The 14,479-nt window shown below is 36.0% G+C and overlaps 1 protein-coding gene across 1 annotated transcript; it reads left to right on the top strand.

Moving 5' to 3' along the window:
• Positions 1 to 1,903: 1,903 nt before the first annotated feature.
• Positions 1,904 to 14,276, top strand: LOC112047488 (uncharacterized). The gene is made up of 9 exons (XM_024084619.2): positions 1,904 to 2,223; positions 6,601 to 6,747; positions 7,395 to 7,547; positions 7,799 to 7,961; positions 8,297 to 8,532; positions 9,065 to 9,182; positions 10,638 to 10,828; positions 11,539 to 11,668; positions 12,098 to 14,276. The coding sequence occupies exons 1-9, from the start codon at positions 2,080 to 2,082 to the stop codon at positions 12,463 to 12,465; spliced, it is 1,650 nt and encodes a 549-aa protein (XP_023940387.2). The 5' UTR covers positions 1,904 to 2,079; the 3' UTR covers positions 12,466 to 14,276.
• The last annotated feature ends 203 nt before the right edge of the window (positions 14,277 to 14,479 follow it).

The raw sequence follows: 14,479 nt of genomic DNA, 5'->3' as shown, positions 1-14,479 counted from the left end.
CTCAAATAGTTTTTGAGTTAGGTATAAGTCAAAACCGAACCCCTTCTTGTATTTTTAGTTAATTGTTTATAATTTTTGCAATTTTTGCGAGCGGCCTCCAATTTTTTCAAAAACCATCTACATTCAATTCCGAATCGAATGACACCCCAACCATTTTATGAGACGGACAGTGTATACCAAAAACACTGTTGTTCCCGTAAGCAGCGTTTAAAGAATCGATATTAAAAACATTGGAAGACATTGCAAAATAATATGGAAAAATTACTAATTAAAAAAAAAAAATAAACATTAATACTTATTTGTCACAATTTACATATTTGATGTTGTCATGTAAAATATGTCTAACGTCGTTAGGCAATAACTAAAATATATCTATCTCGCTTCATTATGTTAGCTTTCTTTAAGATTAGAGGTTAGAAATAATTTTGTTAATTTCTTCAAAAAATAAATCGTATAAGTACATAATCTGACGTAAAATGTCACAGGTCCTCTAGATTTTGGCTAATGAAAGTAGAGACTGAAATCGCACGCCAAATTAAAAAAAAATTAAGTAAATTCTGAAAATTATAATGCAATTGCAAATATTGTAATACCTGAGTTAAATACTTATTAATAGGTAGTAATACATTCACAAACATAAAAATAATTTAAACAACTTATGAAAACGCCAGAATTTTTTAATTTTAAATTTGGCGGGCGATTTCATTAGCCAGACTCTACTTTGTAGTATTAAAATAGTATCTAATCATCTGTGGTATCTATTAATCTTATCTGTGTAAGTTAGGGATGCAATTCTTTTGATTAAAGATCGATTTATGAATCGATTCGAATCGGAACCTAATAAATCAATTCATTAAAAAATCGAGGCTTAAAATATCGATTCTTCAAAAATCGATTTTTTTTTAAGTATACGGTAAAAATATAATTATATTGTATGAAAAACAACATACATAATCCGATAAATCGAATTACAATAACTCTAGATTTAAAAGATCGATTTCTTAAAAAACGTACATTTTTCAAACTTGCCTATAAACGTAAATATAATTCTATTTTATAAAAAACAAAATACATAATCAAACATAACCATAACGTAACCTGATAAATCGATTAATGCATTAACCATTTAAATATAATTCAATTTTATGAAAAACAAAATAGATAACCGTAACGTAACTTGATAAATCGATTTCCAAAACATCTAGATTTATAAGGTCGATTTCTAAAAATTCGATTTTTTTCAAGTTTGCCTATATAATGAAAAACAATTATATTTTATTAAAAACTACATATAACTATACAAAACCGTAGCGTAACCTGATAAATCAAACCGTAAAAAATTAAAGATTTAAAAGTACGATTTCTAAGAAATCGATTTCTTAAAGTATGTATATACAATGTAAATATATATTTTATGTCAAACAAAATACATTACCGTAACGTATTCCGACAAATCGCAATAAAGTCGCTATTTAAAAGGTCGATTTCATGAAAAAATATTATTTTTCAAGTTTGCCTATACAATGAATACATAACCATAAATAACCTGATAAATCGAATACAATAAAATAAAAATAAAAAAAAAACGAATTGAGAACCTCCCCCTTTTTGAAGTCGGTTAATTAAATAGGAAAATAATAATTAAATGCAGATATATAAGATACGTATATAACGGCAACGAAACCTGAAAAATCATTTCACAAAGAACTTTTACTTTTTGCTTTTTTGGCCGTGAAAAACAGAAAATATCGAATGTCGATTTTCAAGTGTGAAATATCGATTCACTGGATCGATTCAGTACTACATATCGATTCAAAAGATCGATTTTTTTGGCTCGAAAAATCGATTCTTCGATTAATTGAACTTAGATCGCCATCCCTAGTGTAAGTTGTCTTCAATTTATTTAATCTGTGCATTTAATTCAATTCAAAAGTAAAATTGCGAAGCTTTTGTACATATTCGAAAAGAAATATTTTAACACTGTAAATAGCTATAAATCAAATAATAGCGTAATCACGCTGTTTTAAACTTTCTAAATATAATGCTCTGCCCGTTATTGTAAAGTCAGTTGTTTGAAAAATGTCTAGTTTATCTTCTGTGTCTAAGAATCACTCTAGGAAACAGAATAGTTCTCGCGAACGTTATGAACGCGATAGAAACAAGTCCGTAGCTTCTGAGTCGGGAGGTTCCAGCCAGTGTGACACGCCACCACTTATTGAGAAGGTAATATTTGTATTTTGCTTTTGAAAATCATGCTCCTTCGTTGTCTTTTGAACAGTTCTTGTTAATGTAAAAGATTGTTATTTCCTAGCGGACAATCGTAGCTTTGTCGGCATGAAATCCAGTTTTTTTTAACCTACTAGAACCATGGATGTTTCTGGGATAAAAGGTAGCCTATATGTTGCTCATTAGCCTCCTCTATCTTCAAGTGAAAGTCCCATTAAAATAGCTTCAGCCATTCTTATGATTATGCTGGACAAACAGACAGACAAAAAATTCAAGTTTGGTTATGCTTTAGTATTGTGTATATAACCTTAAGAACATGACATAGTTAGTAAATTGCAGACAGACACTTCAATTAATTTATATGTATTCAATATGGATGTATTGATGATGTTCATGTATTAATGATGTAGGGTTAAGGATATATTTGGTTATAATATATTCCGGAATGGCCAAGGAAAGAATAGAACAAGTACAGGACACTGCTCGGAGTTTTTATCTCTATCACTTGATGGACCCGGCACCCGCTCAGTGAATCCATAAATAGCTAAGATATTAGTCTCCCAGTACCCACACAGTGAATCCTAAGGTATTTGTCTCTAAGACTATATGTGTTCAATTGCTTATTTATGTGATTAAACCACACAAAACCCAATTCATAAATCTTATTCCAAAATAAGGTAGGTACTTAGAAATAATGAAGAGAGACGAATATTTTAGCATTCCATGGGTTCACTGTGCAGGTGCCAGTCTCATCGCAATATTATTATATATTAAAAGTCACTAATCACACAAAATATCAAAAACCACTTGATATACCTAGATGAAATTTTTGTAAGGGTGTATTTATAGTTAGTGTTTGTCCACTAAGAACTGATTTTGCAACAGGGCCAAATAAAGGAGTTCTAATGACGGTCAAAGCCGTGGACGCCCGCTAGTATTCAATACTACGAATTATGTAAACAACCTTTACCAATCTGCTTACTACATGGTACTTTTTATCAAAGTTAACATAGGGACAAAAATCTTAGTATTCACTATGCAGATGCCAAGTCCATTGTGTATCAGAGAGAAAAACACTGAGCAGAACCCGATACTTGTGACCTGGATGTACTCGTAGGGTAAATCAAGTTGCTGCAATCATGCCCGATGGTGAGCGATGATGTAGCCTACGGTGGAACATGCTTGCCTAGGAGATGCCTATACACTAACGGTGGAATTCATAGTCGTAGTAGGGGGCCCCTAAGGGGATTATTCAGCCGCTATGTGTCGAATTCAACCCCTACGCGTTTCATAGACAAAAGAAACCCCTCATTTGACAGGAGCTGGCGGCTGACTGCTGAATTACCGATATTTGTCAGCCAAACCATCCCCTGGCATTTTTTTTTTGTTGTTATTCGTGATTTATTTATTAGAAAGTGGACGTTCGGATCGTTATAAGTGAAGTTATAAACAGCGAGTTATATCAGTGCCTAATTTTCATTTAAGTCTGGCCCTATAAAAAAATACAATAATAACAATAAGTTATATGTAAATTATGTATTTATTGTTGTTATTAATTAAACTTTGTATCAAAAGGATATAGGTTTGACTTTAAAATTGCAATAAGTACTGTGTGGTTCATTATTATCAGCCCATTACCGGGCCAAGCCTACCTCCTAAATATATAATATTATGTGATCTAAAGCTTTGTGAAATGCAATTTTACCACTATTCCTAAGGATAAGCTACACTTATATTTATTTACTGCACATACTATAAATTGTAAGAAAATACAGCATAATAGTACCTACTTGTAATTATTTCAGGTAATTATAGGTGGTTTTGAATAAAATAAACAAATTTCCTCTTACAATAATTTTTTTATTTCAAGTAGGATTCCACATTACAAAAGTATGAAATATCAAACTACTTATATAGTAAATAGTATGCTTGGGATTTCTCTGCGTGATCGAATCACAAATGAGGAGATCCGCAGACAAACCAAAGTCACTGACATAGGTAGCACAGCGAGTCGTGAAGCTGAAGTGGCAATGGGCAGGCCACATAGTTCGAAGAGCCGATGAAATCGCAGTGTTGGTCGAACCCCCACTAGGTGGACCGAGGGCATCAAGCGGGTTGCAGGGAGCCGCTGGACGCTGGCGGCTCAAGACCGTTGTTGTTGAAAGTCCATGCAAGACGGCTATGTCCAGCAGTGGACGTCCATCGGCTGATAATTTTGTATATGATCATGTTCGTCCACATAACTTCAATATTTTTCTAACAACTCCTTCTTGTGAGAAAGAAACTTTTTGATAAAATTGATCTATTGTACACTTGAACAAATTAAATTTTACTACGATAAATAAAACAAAAAGTAAATGAAAATATTAGAAACTCAATTATTTTGTAAAATGTCAAAGAATTAACAAAATACGTCTCTCTGTGGTTCTGTCACAGAATTTTCAAAGATCTAATGTAAAATCATAGACAACATTTGCTTGAAACTCCAGTCACCTAGGGGCTCTCCAGTAGTTTGTTTATGAAATGCAATGAAGGATGATTCAATAGTCAGCCCCTGGGTGAATACTGAATATTGGTTTGTGGGGGATTGTTCACTTCACGACTATGAATTCCAGGGTAAGATACCCATATTGTAGGTGGTGGGGAAAATAAAGTTCCTTTATGACTTTGGCCGAGAAATTTGGTAGAGTCCTAGTAGAGTAGCTTGGTTTAGTAGTTATATTAGATAAAGTATTCTATAATAGATCATGCTGTAGTTCTAGTAAGACCAATGTATCTAAGCAGAGAGATTTTGCTGGTATTCCTCTCGCTCCCACTTTAACTGCATTAAAACTAACCACATAGTCATTAATATAGTCATGATGAACTGCCACAAAGTAATGCCTTCTTCTATCCACATAGTCATTGTTAGTAAGTTAATAATACTTATTCACTGTTATATGAATGTGATAAACAATAAGTAAAATAACAGAATTCACTTATTTTACTTACCAACTTGTACTTGGAAAATCAATGCACTGACTTGAAAATAAAACAAGCAATTGATCATTTTCAATTCAATTTAATTCTTTATGGCTTTCATTTGTGCCATCTGAGCATGATTTATCTTGCCAGTGTAGTATATAGAGAAGGCATGAAGGAGACTGTCTGGTGTTCATAATTTCATTTGGCATTGTTTTCTTTGAAAAAAAAAATTGTACAATTTAAATTTGTTTACATTAAAAATTAACTGAAGCTCATGACTATATTCCTTTTGAGTTTCAGCTATTTTCATCAACTCACCATTTACTTGTGTTTTATTATTGTTAAAACAATCCAGCGAATTTACAAAAAACTTACTTATGCTTTAGAGTTAAGAATTAATTTATGTGTAAATATTATTACAAATTACCACATGTTTTTTATAATTTAAAACTTCACTGTAATCCTTTGAAGGTGAGAACCTCTCTCCAAAGCCATGCCAAGCCAGTTATTTTAGCCTGAACCACCACATTGCTAGCCAAACAAAAGATTTCTCAATTCAAAAATTCAAATTCAAAATTCGTTTATTTCAAGTAGGCTTAGTTTACAATCACTTTTAACATCAGTCGACTATTAGTAAAGATTCTACCACCAGTTCAGAAGGTGATTAAAAAAAATTTCTTTGTTTTAATGGAATGGGAGAAATCTTTTTTATTAATTGCGCCAACCCGCATTGGAGCAGTGTGGTGGATCTAAGCCCCCATTTCCCCTTTCTTATAAGGAGGAGGCTTGACCCTGTAGTAATAAAATAGTATGATAATGATGATGATGAATGGAATGGGTCATGCTTGTGATATGGGTCACAAACTTGTGATATGGTGACTGAACTGCGCATCGTTTTATCCGACAACTAGCTGATGCCATGCAGTTTCACCCGCGTAGTTCTAATCCCTGTGAGAAAACAAAAATAAAATATAGCCTATGAAACTCACAAAGTGGCTTTCTAGTGACAAAAGAATTTTCAAAATCAGTGCAGTATATCCAGATTACACTACCCCCTACAACACCGCAAACTTTACCTCTTTATAATATTAGCATATATTAGTATAGATACCCTGCTCATTTCCATGTTTTTGTCTACAGAGTTCTATTAGTTTAGTTGTGTTGCGAATTACTGTATTTCTTACTTTCTAATGTTTCCAAGACTCAATATGCTATGCTCTGTTGCATGCTGACAGGACAGGATTTTATTTTATATTTTTTGGCTTGCGTAACTCAAATCTAATATCTAAACATAGTATAAGACAATGTCTTTTAGACTTTTAAAGTAGTGCAACATGTTATATTGATTTGAAGACAAATACTAGTACACAGTGTACAAATATTTTATTATAACAATATTATTTATTACAGGATGGAGCTCCCGCTCAAGGCAAGTTTGCAGGCATTGGACCTGACTCGATACTGTGCATGGCAGAGCAAGTTGGGGCAGATCTCAATACTGAAGCAGCCACCAATCTTGCTGAGGATGTTAGCTACAAACTAAGACAAACTATTAGTGTAAGTATCATCAGCATTAACAACCCTTATTCCGCTCATTAGTGTGCGAGTCTCCTCTCAGAATGAGAGGGGTAGTTTAGGCCTTAAGTCCACCATGCTTGCCCAATGTTAATTGGCATTGTGTGCATTGTGTTGCTGTTGCCCGACACTGGCTTGTGCTTATAAAGATCCACCCAGATGAGAATGGATATATCGCCATTCGTCGGTCGCTAGAACCCCGTCGGTCCATATGCAGGGTGCACCACGAGCAGGTGAGGTTGGCAGTACTAGCCTCCCCCTTACACCTAAACAATTACAATAGAGCTATAATTGTGAATCATCATCAGTATCAACCCATATTCGGCTTACTACTGAGCTCGAGTCTCCTCTCAAAAAGAGGGATTAGGCCAATAGTCCACCACCCTGACACAATGCGGATTGGCAGACTTCTTCACACACGCAGACAATTAAGAAAATTCTCTGGTATGCAGGTTTCTTCACGATGTTTTTTGTTCACTTTTTGAGACATGTCATATTTAATTTCTTAAAATGCACACAATCCTGGACCAAATTCAAACACACATTCTCCGGAATCTGAGCAGAGGTCATATCCACTGGGCTATGGCTCACTATTAATAATAATAATGTTTATTATGTTTGTATTCCAGACAATTGCGTTGCACAGTGAGATGATGAAGAAGTCATGTGTGGACGGATGGGATGTGAACTCAGTGTTCACTTTGTCTGACACCAGTCCGGTGGTTGGTGCTACCGCAGCGCTATATGCGCCAGTGGGGGAGGAGAAAATATGCTGTGAAGTGGTAAGAAACACATATAGTAAAGATTGTCTAAATATTTTTTCCCTTATATCTCAATGCTAAGAACTTGAAGCTAGAAAGCTTGAAACATTCTGAGTTGTCGTACAATTTAGTCGACGCCCCGCGGTTTCATCTGCGTAATTCATGACGCCCTTCGTTTCGCCCTTCGACTAATTTGAGAGGAACGGGAATATTGGTCATATATTAAAAGATATGGCAAATATTAAAAAAAAAATCAACAATGTTGTTCACAGGAAACATTAATCAATGTAGCGGAATACGCGATGACAACACAAAGTTACGTTTACTCGACGTTGCCCACCGTGTCAGTGGAGTGGATCACTGACGACAGAAGTTTAGCGAACAACAACAACATCAGTAGCAGCTTGCAGACGTATTTTACAAAAATTGCCAGAGGTAAAGGTCATCATCATCACGTCATCAAATCGTACGATTTTGTAGGTGGCGTTTTCCAGGGATCCGCGGCAGCGCCGCAAATCTGACCCTTTAAATCCCTGTATCTCCGAAAGTAATGATCGCAGACACCCTGTTACTTTTACAAAATTGGTTTACTATTAGCATACTCCTAATTTATGTACAATTTAAGCCTACATCCAGTAGTCACAAGTCCAGGACTCTGCTCGGAGGTTTTCTCTCTACCACGCGATATACCTGGCACCTTCACAGTGAATCCATGGATTGTTAAGATATTCGTCTCATGCTTTATTAAATAGTATTCTGTACACTTTCAGCGATATTAAGCTTAAAGAAGAATATCAGACAAGTGGCAGTGGAGGACCTAGCGCGGAACACACGCATCGGCCCAATAATACCGAATCTCTTCAATCTGGTAGTGTTGGTATTAAACGATGACAACCTGAACGCTTTGAATGTGCCGACAAAGAGGCCGCTGCAGTCCAACGTGTTAGACATGGTGGATGCGCTGTGTTCTAACCCCTGCAGCCTGGACACTAATATACAACAACAGGTATTTTGTTATTTATTTGTAATGACTTTCATCATTATCAACCCATATTCGGCTCACTGCTGAGCTCGAGTCTCCTCTCAGGATGAGAAGGGTTAGGCTAATAGTCCACCACGCTGTTGGAATGCGGATTGGCAGAATTCACACACGCAAAGAATTAAGAAAATTCGTTGGTTGCAGGTTTCCTCACGATGTTTTTACTTCATCGTATGAAACACGTGATATTTAATTTCTTAAAATGCACACAACTGAAAAGTTGGAGGTGCATGCCCCGGACCGATTTTGAACCTACTCCCTCGGAATCGAAGGCAGAGGTCATATCCACTGGGATATCACGTCTCATGGCATGGCTTGGCATCACTATCGATCAGTAATCACATCCTGATAGTTATTTTGGAAATATATTTCATGTACACAATTGACCTCTCTACAGATTTATTATAAGTAATACCCTTAATCATGGTCTTGTTCATACAACGTGGCGTAAATAACGAATTGACGATAGTAAATTTTTCCATTTGTTATTACATTACAGTTTCAAAGGCTTTTTCCAGTGATGGTCTCGAATATACTGGGCAATGGAGTGCTGGCGGAGAAAATGGTCGCTCTCTTGACGAAAATAACACGAACCTGGCCTCAGTTCATCACTGTGGGTAAGTGAGATGTTTCAGCCGTGCTCTCTAATTTGGGTGACGCTCTTTCGCGCGTCTCATTAATACATATTATGCAGCACTAGAGGACGCCCCACGGGCTTACCCTTGTATACTAAAGCCATACACAAAGAGTACTGTTTACTAACAAACAAATTAGAAATGGGGGTAGAAAACGCATGTCATTTCATAACTTTTTTATTTTAAATTATGTATTGTTTTTTAATAAAATATTATTCAAAATATATTAACTATATCTAATTGTTTTAAGTTTATTAATCAAATTTATTTTCATTAATTTAAAGACAAGTAAATTATAATTATTATTAGGTGTGAAATGACTAGTGATTTATACCCTCATTTTAAATTTGTTTGTTGGTAAACAGTGCTTCTTGAGTATGGCTTTTGTATAGTTCTTGTCCACACAGTATTGCTTGCAATTGTATAGTGCTCGTGTATACAAGCTGCTCAGAAGTATTTCCCATAGCTCTAGGGTTATATTCTTTAAGCAAAATTAATTAAAAATGTCTAAGGAACGTGTGTTCTAAAATAAATATTTTCGGATTATTATTATGACCTAGTCAAACTTCATCATAGGTAAATATTATGAAGTAGCTTACTAGTGAAGTGTGGAGTGCCAGTTTCAATATCTCGTCGATATCGACATTCTTACTACTATGATTACATATTTTAAAATGCAAGGATAGATTAAGGCGTATGTTACATGGATAGTCGGAATTTTTCGAAATACTTTGTATGAAAACATAAAAATTTATTTTAGTTAAAAAAAAATTAGTTGTGCAGTTCGACTCCTATAAGTGGACTTGACGAGTCAACACCTTGAAGTTATGGGATATATTCCCAAGCAACCTGTTTATTTAAAAGTATAAGAAGTTCCCAAGAGATGGGATCAGACAATGCGGACGTCCAACGAGAAGATGGGAAAATGACATCCGATTTTATTTATTAGACGTACTGATAGAGATAGTTAGCTAACTATGGGCCTCATAAGAAGGCTCAGAGTCACAGCGAGCGATGGAGCGAGCTATGTTAGGAGTATCTCTGCGTGATCGAATCAGAAATGAGGAGATCCGCAGAAGAACTAAAGTCACCGACATAGCTCAACGTGTCGCGAAGCTGAAGTGGCAATGGGCGGGGCACATAGTGCGAAGAGCCGATGGACGTTGGGGTCCCAAAGTGCTGGAATGGCGACCCCGCACTAGTAAGCGCAGTGTTGGTCGAACCCCCACCAGGTGGACTGACGACATCAAGCGAGTCGCAGGTATTCGGTGGATGCAGGTGGCTCAGTATCGTGATGTTTGGAAGTCCCTACAGAAGGCTTCTCCTGCAGTGGACGTCCATCGGCTGATATGATGATGATGATGATGATGATGATGATGATGATGATGATGATGATGACTGATAGAGATTGAATAATTGTACTTTAATTGGTATCAGGTAAAGGCATCCTATTCGACTACCTGTCGCAAGGCACCAAGGAGCGCCTGTCTCCGCCCATGATGCGCTGTCTAACCGCGCTGGGCCGGTGCGCGCTAGTCGAGTGTCTGGGGGACAGTCTGGACTATATCGACGACTATATCCACCACTCTAAGCGGGGCAATGCCTCCGAACTACGGCAGACTATACTGGTGAGTTTTAAAAATTCGACTACCTGTCGCAAGACACCAAGGAACGCCTGCTTCCATGGGCGCTAGTCGAATGTCTCGGGGACAGTCTCGATTATATCGAGGACTATATCCACCACTCCAAACGGGGCAATGCCTCCGAACTACGGCAGACTATACTGGTGAGTTGTATCAATTCGACTACCTGTCGCTAGGCACCAAGGAGCGCTTGTCTCCGCCCATGGGCGCTAGTCAAGTGTCTGTTGGATAGTCTGGACTATATCGACGACTATATGCACCACTCCAAGCATCATTTTGTGGTAGAGGAAACACCTCGAGCAGGTACCAGGACTTGTGACCTTGGGTGTAGGTTTAGGGGATCCCTTTAGAATGCACAAACACTCACCTTCCCTGCCCGACATGTTCTCCATGCACACACAACACAATTTATTATCAATAATTACAACACAAAACATTATTAATAATTACATATTAAATATTATTGCACAAAACTCACTAACGCGACTAGCAGCGTAACGGTGTTCACGCTGCCTAACAAAGAACTGAAGTCAAATTCAAGTTATCCAATACTCTCTTATTTATACTATCACAGTTGCAGAAATTTCGTCAAATATCTCATTTTTATAATAAATATTAAATATAATAATTATTAGTACATATAATAATTATAAAGGTTGGAATGTTATTAGTATTCTATTTTTTTTTCTTTTTAGGATGCATCCACATGTCTGCTAAGATCTGAGCCGACTACGTTTTTGGAAGATTATGTGATGACAGATTATAGCATGTACGAAATGTTAGGGGATTCCGTTCTACCTAGGAGAACAGTGTTTCCTATAAGAGGTATGTATTGATATTATATGATATTTCGTGTATGTAGAAAAACAAATAAAACGCTATGTTATCTCTAAATAAAAATTATCCCATGGCCTCTAGCCTTCAGATAATTATGTGTGAAATGTCATGCATAATTATCAGCTTATTTAAATGGTCCAATAAAAGCCAAGCCTAGCTCCTTATAGGAGGCGGGGTATGTAGCTTATACCCACCACGCTGATTCAATGCGGGTTATCGGGCTTATTGTTTTCACACAAACCATAAACTCTCCGATCCTGCAGAAATTTATTTCTGTTTTGGTGCGGTGAGATAGTTTTTATTTTCTTAAATGTAATTTGTGTACCTACTAACATAATTTAAAGTTTGTAACTAAGCAATGGGCCTTTGTAGCCATAAATAAAGAAATTATTATTATTATTAGAAACATTGTTCCAGAATCGACACCGAGTGACACAAACGTTTCAGAGAAGACATCGGACGACGAATTCGGTTACCAGGCCCACAGGCCCATACTAAAACGACCAAAAGTCAGACTTGTGACACACAGAAAAACAAACACAAGCATACACAGAGACGCTGTGTTCGAACCCACAAAATTCACATTGAAAAAGAAACTTATCACATTAAGAATAAAGAACTGTCGAAGTAGAGACGTTTGCAAAAGAAATCATGATAGAACTTTGTGCAGTGTACATACTAGTAGAATAAACGGTATTGTTATAGCCAGTGGACTATTAAACAGATTTAGGTATAGAATAAGTAAATGTAATGATTTTCCAATATATGGAGCTTTAATACTGTGAAATTATTTTTATGTGATGCCATTTTCTGTATATAACGGTGGAGCCACATTGATGTACTACGCAGACATTATTTGACAGATTTGTCAAATGAAATCATTATTTGTTTGTCAGATTGATATTTGATTGTATATTGCGGTTTATGTCTTATTTTCTTATTCAGTATTAAACTAGCGGACGCCCGCGACTTTATCCGCGCAAACCCTATCCCAACCCTATCCTACAACCACTCTACCATTCCCCTACTCGACCCCTTACACTACCCTCGATCTAACCTACTCCTACCCTACCTCTGCCCTTTCCCTACTCTTAGTATCCTATGACCGTCTCCTGGTTCTAAACTACCTCTACCAATTTTCAACCAAGTCTGTCCAACCGTTCTTGAGTTGTAAATAGTGTAACTAACACGACTTTCTTTTGTATATATAGATATAGATAGACATTAAGGACTATTTATCTAGATGTCGCCCAATAGTAATTCAACCGTTAAATTATTTTAGCCTTTAATGTGATCACGAGTTTTTTTTATTGATATCCATCAGAATAACAGCGAAATAACGACAAAAAATCATGACATTTTTTACCAGGGAAGATAACAATTATGACATTTTTAACCAGGAAGGATAATAATAATGACTTGTTTTACCAGGAAAGATAATAATCGTGACATTTTTTACCATGTAATATGCAGACTATGATGATGTATTTGACCAGTGCCTAAAATAAGTCTCTCTCGTCACAAGTTACTAAGCCTAGTAGTGGGCCGATTTAATTTTTTTCAATTAGAAACAATGGCGTTCACTTTACTCCTAGACTTATTAATAACAGGGTATACATGACGTCATGAAATCAGTAAGGACGTCATGACATGATGACAAACAATCATGTAAAAAAATGATATATTATGGAACGAAACAATCATGACATAATTAACCAGTAAGCCTAGCATCCCAAGAGATTCTATCGTGAAGAGAAAAATATACCTATTGTCGACCAAAAGCGACAGCATCGAAAATATCGTTCGTTGTCTTTCGTTGCGATGGATTGAAAGAGAGAAATCATAGAGCAATGTCATTACTCTACAAAAGATAAATATAGTATACCCATACTAGGCCTACAGGACAGAAAAATAATCATGACATTATTAACCAGCAAAGATACCAAACAATCATGACATTATTATCCAGGAAAGAACAAACAATCATGACATCTTTAAGCAGGATGAAAAAAAAACAATTGTCATACTAATAATAAAAATAAGTAAAGTTTATGGTATCATATGGGGTAATCTTTTGATCTACTGAGCCGATTTTGAAAATGCTTTTACTAAAGCCCCATTATTTATATTGTATGTATTTTTTCCCCGTATCCTCACCGAAACGGGAACTACGCAGGTGAAACCGCGAAGCGTCGGATAGTGTTTTAATAAATCAATCTTATCACCGATTAAGTAAATAAATAAAATGAAACGTAACCTAAAGTAAGAGCGCGTCTAAAGTGTTTTTCAGATAACATGGGTACGGTGACAGTCGCCTGTATGACGTTCATAATACGTACTATTATCGTGAATCGCGACAAACTTTCAAGGGTGAAACGAACTGTCACCCGCAACATCCTACATGAAACGAACTGTGTTTTTCGTTAATATTTTGTGGGCGCGCATGGACTGAAATTCTGAAATAAATTTCTGAAATATTTAAATAGCGCATATTACAATTAGAACTGTTTAGTATTAAGTAAGTGTTACATTAATTATATTGTTGTAATATATTTATGTGGTTCTACTGTATGAATTATAATTTATTATTTGCTTACTTTGTTGTTATTATTAATCGACTAATAAGAGTTCTCGCAAACATAGCGTACCTTATATCAAATTTGCATGTTATCAAGTCATACATAAAAAATACGCATAGAATTGAGAACCTCCTCCGTATTTCGGTTAATACGCATGGCGGTAGAATTTCCTAACGTGTTACGAAAGTTGGGTTAAGGTCCGGCCGCTCAGAGATTGCGG

Source organism: Bicyclus anynana, chromosome 9 (assembly GCF_947172395.1).
Source record: "Bicyclus anynana chromosome 9, ilBicAnyn1.1, whole genome shotgun sequence".
Classification (NCBI taxonomy): Eukaryota; Metazoa; Arthropoda; class Insecta; order Lepidoptera; family Nymphalidae; genus Bicyclus; species Bicyclus anynana.
This window is presented reverse-complemented; position numbering and strand designations above follow the sequence as displayed.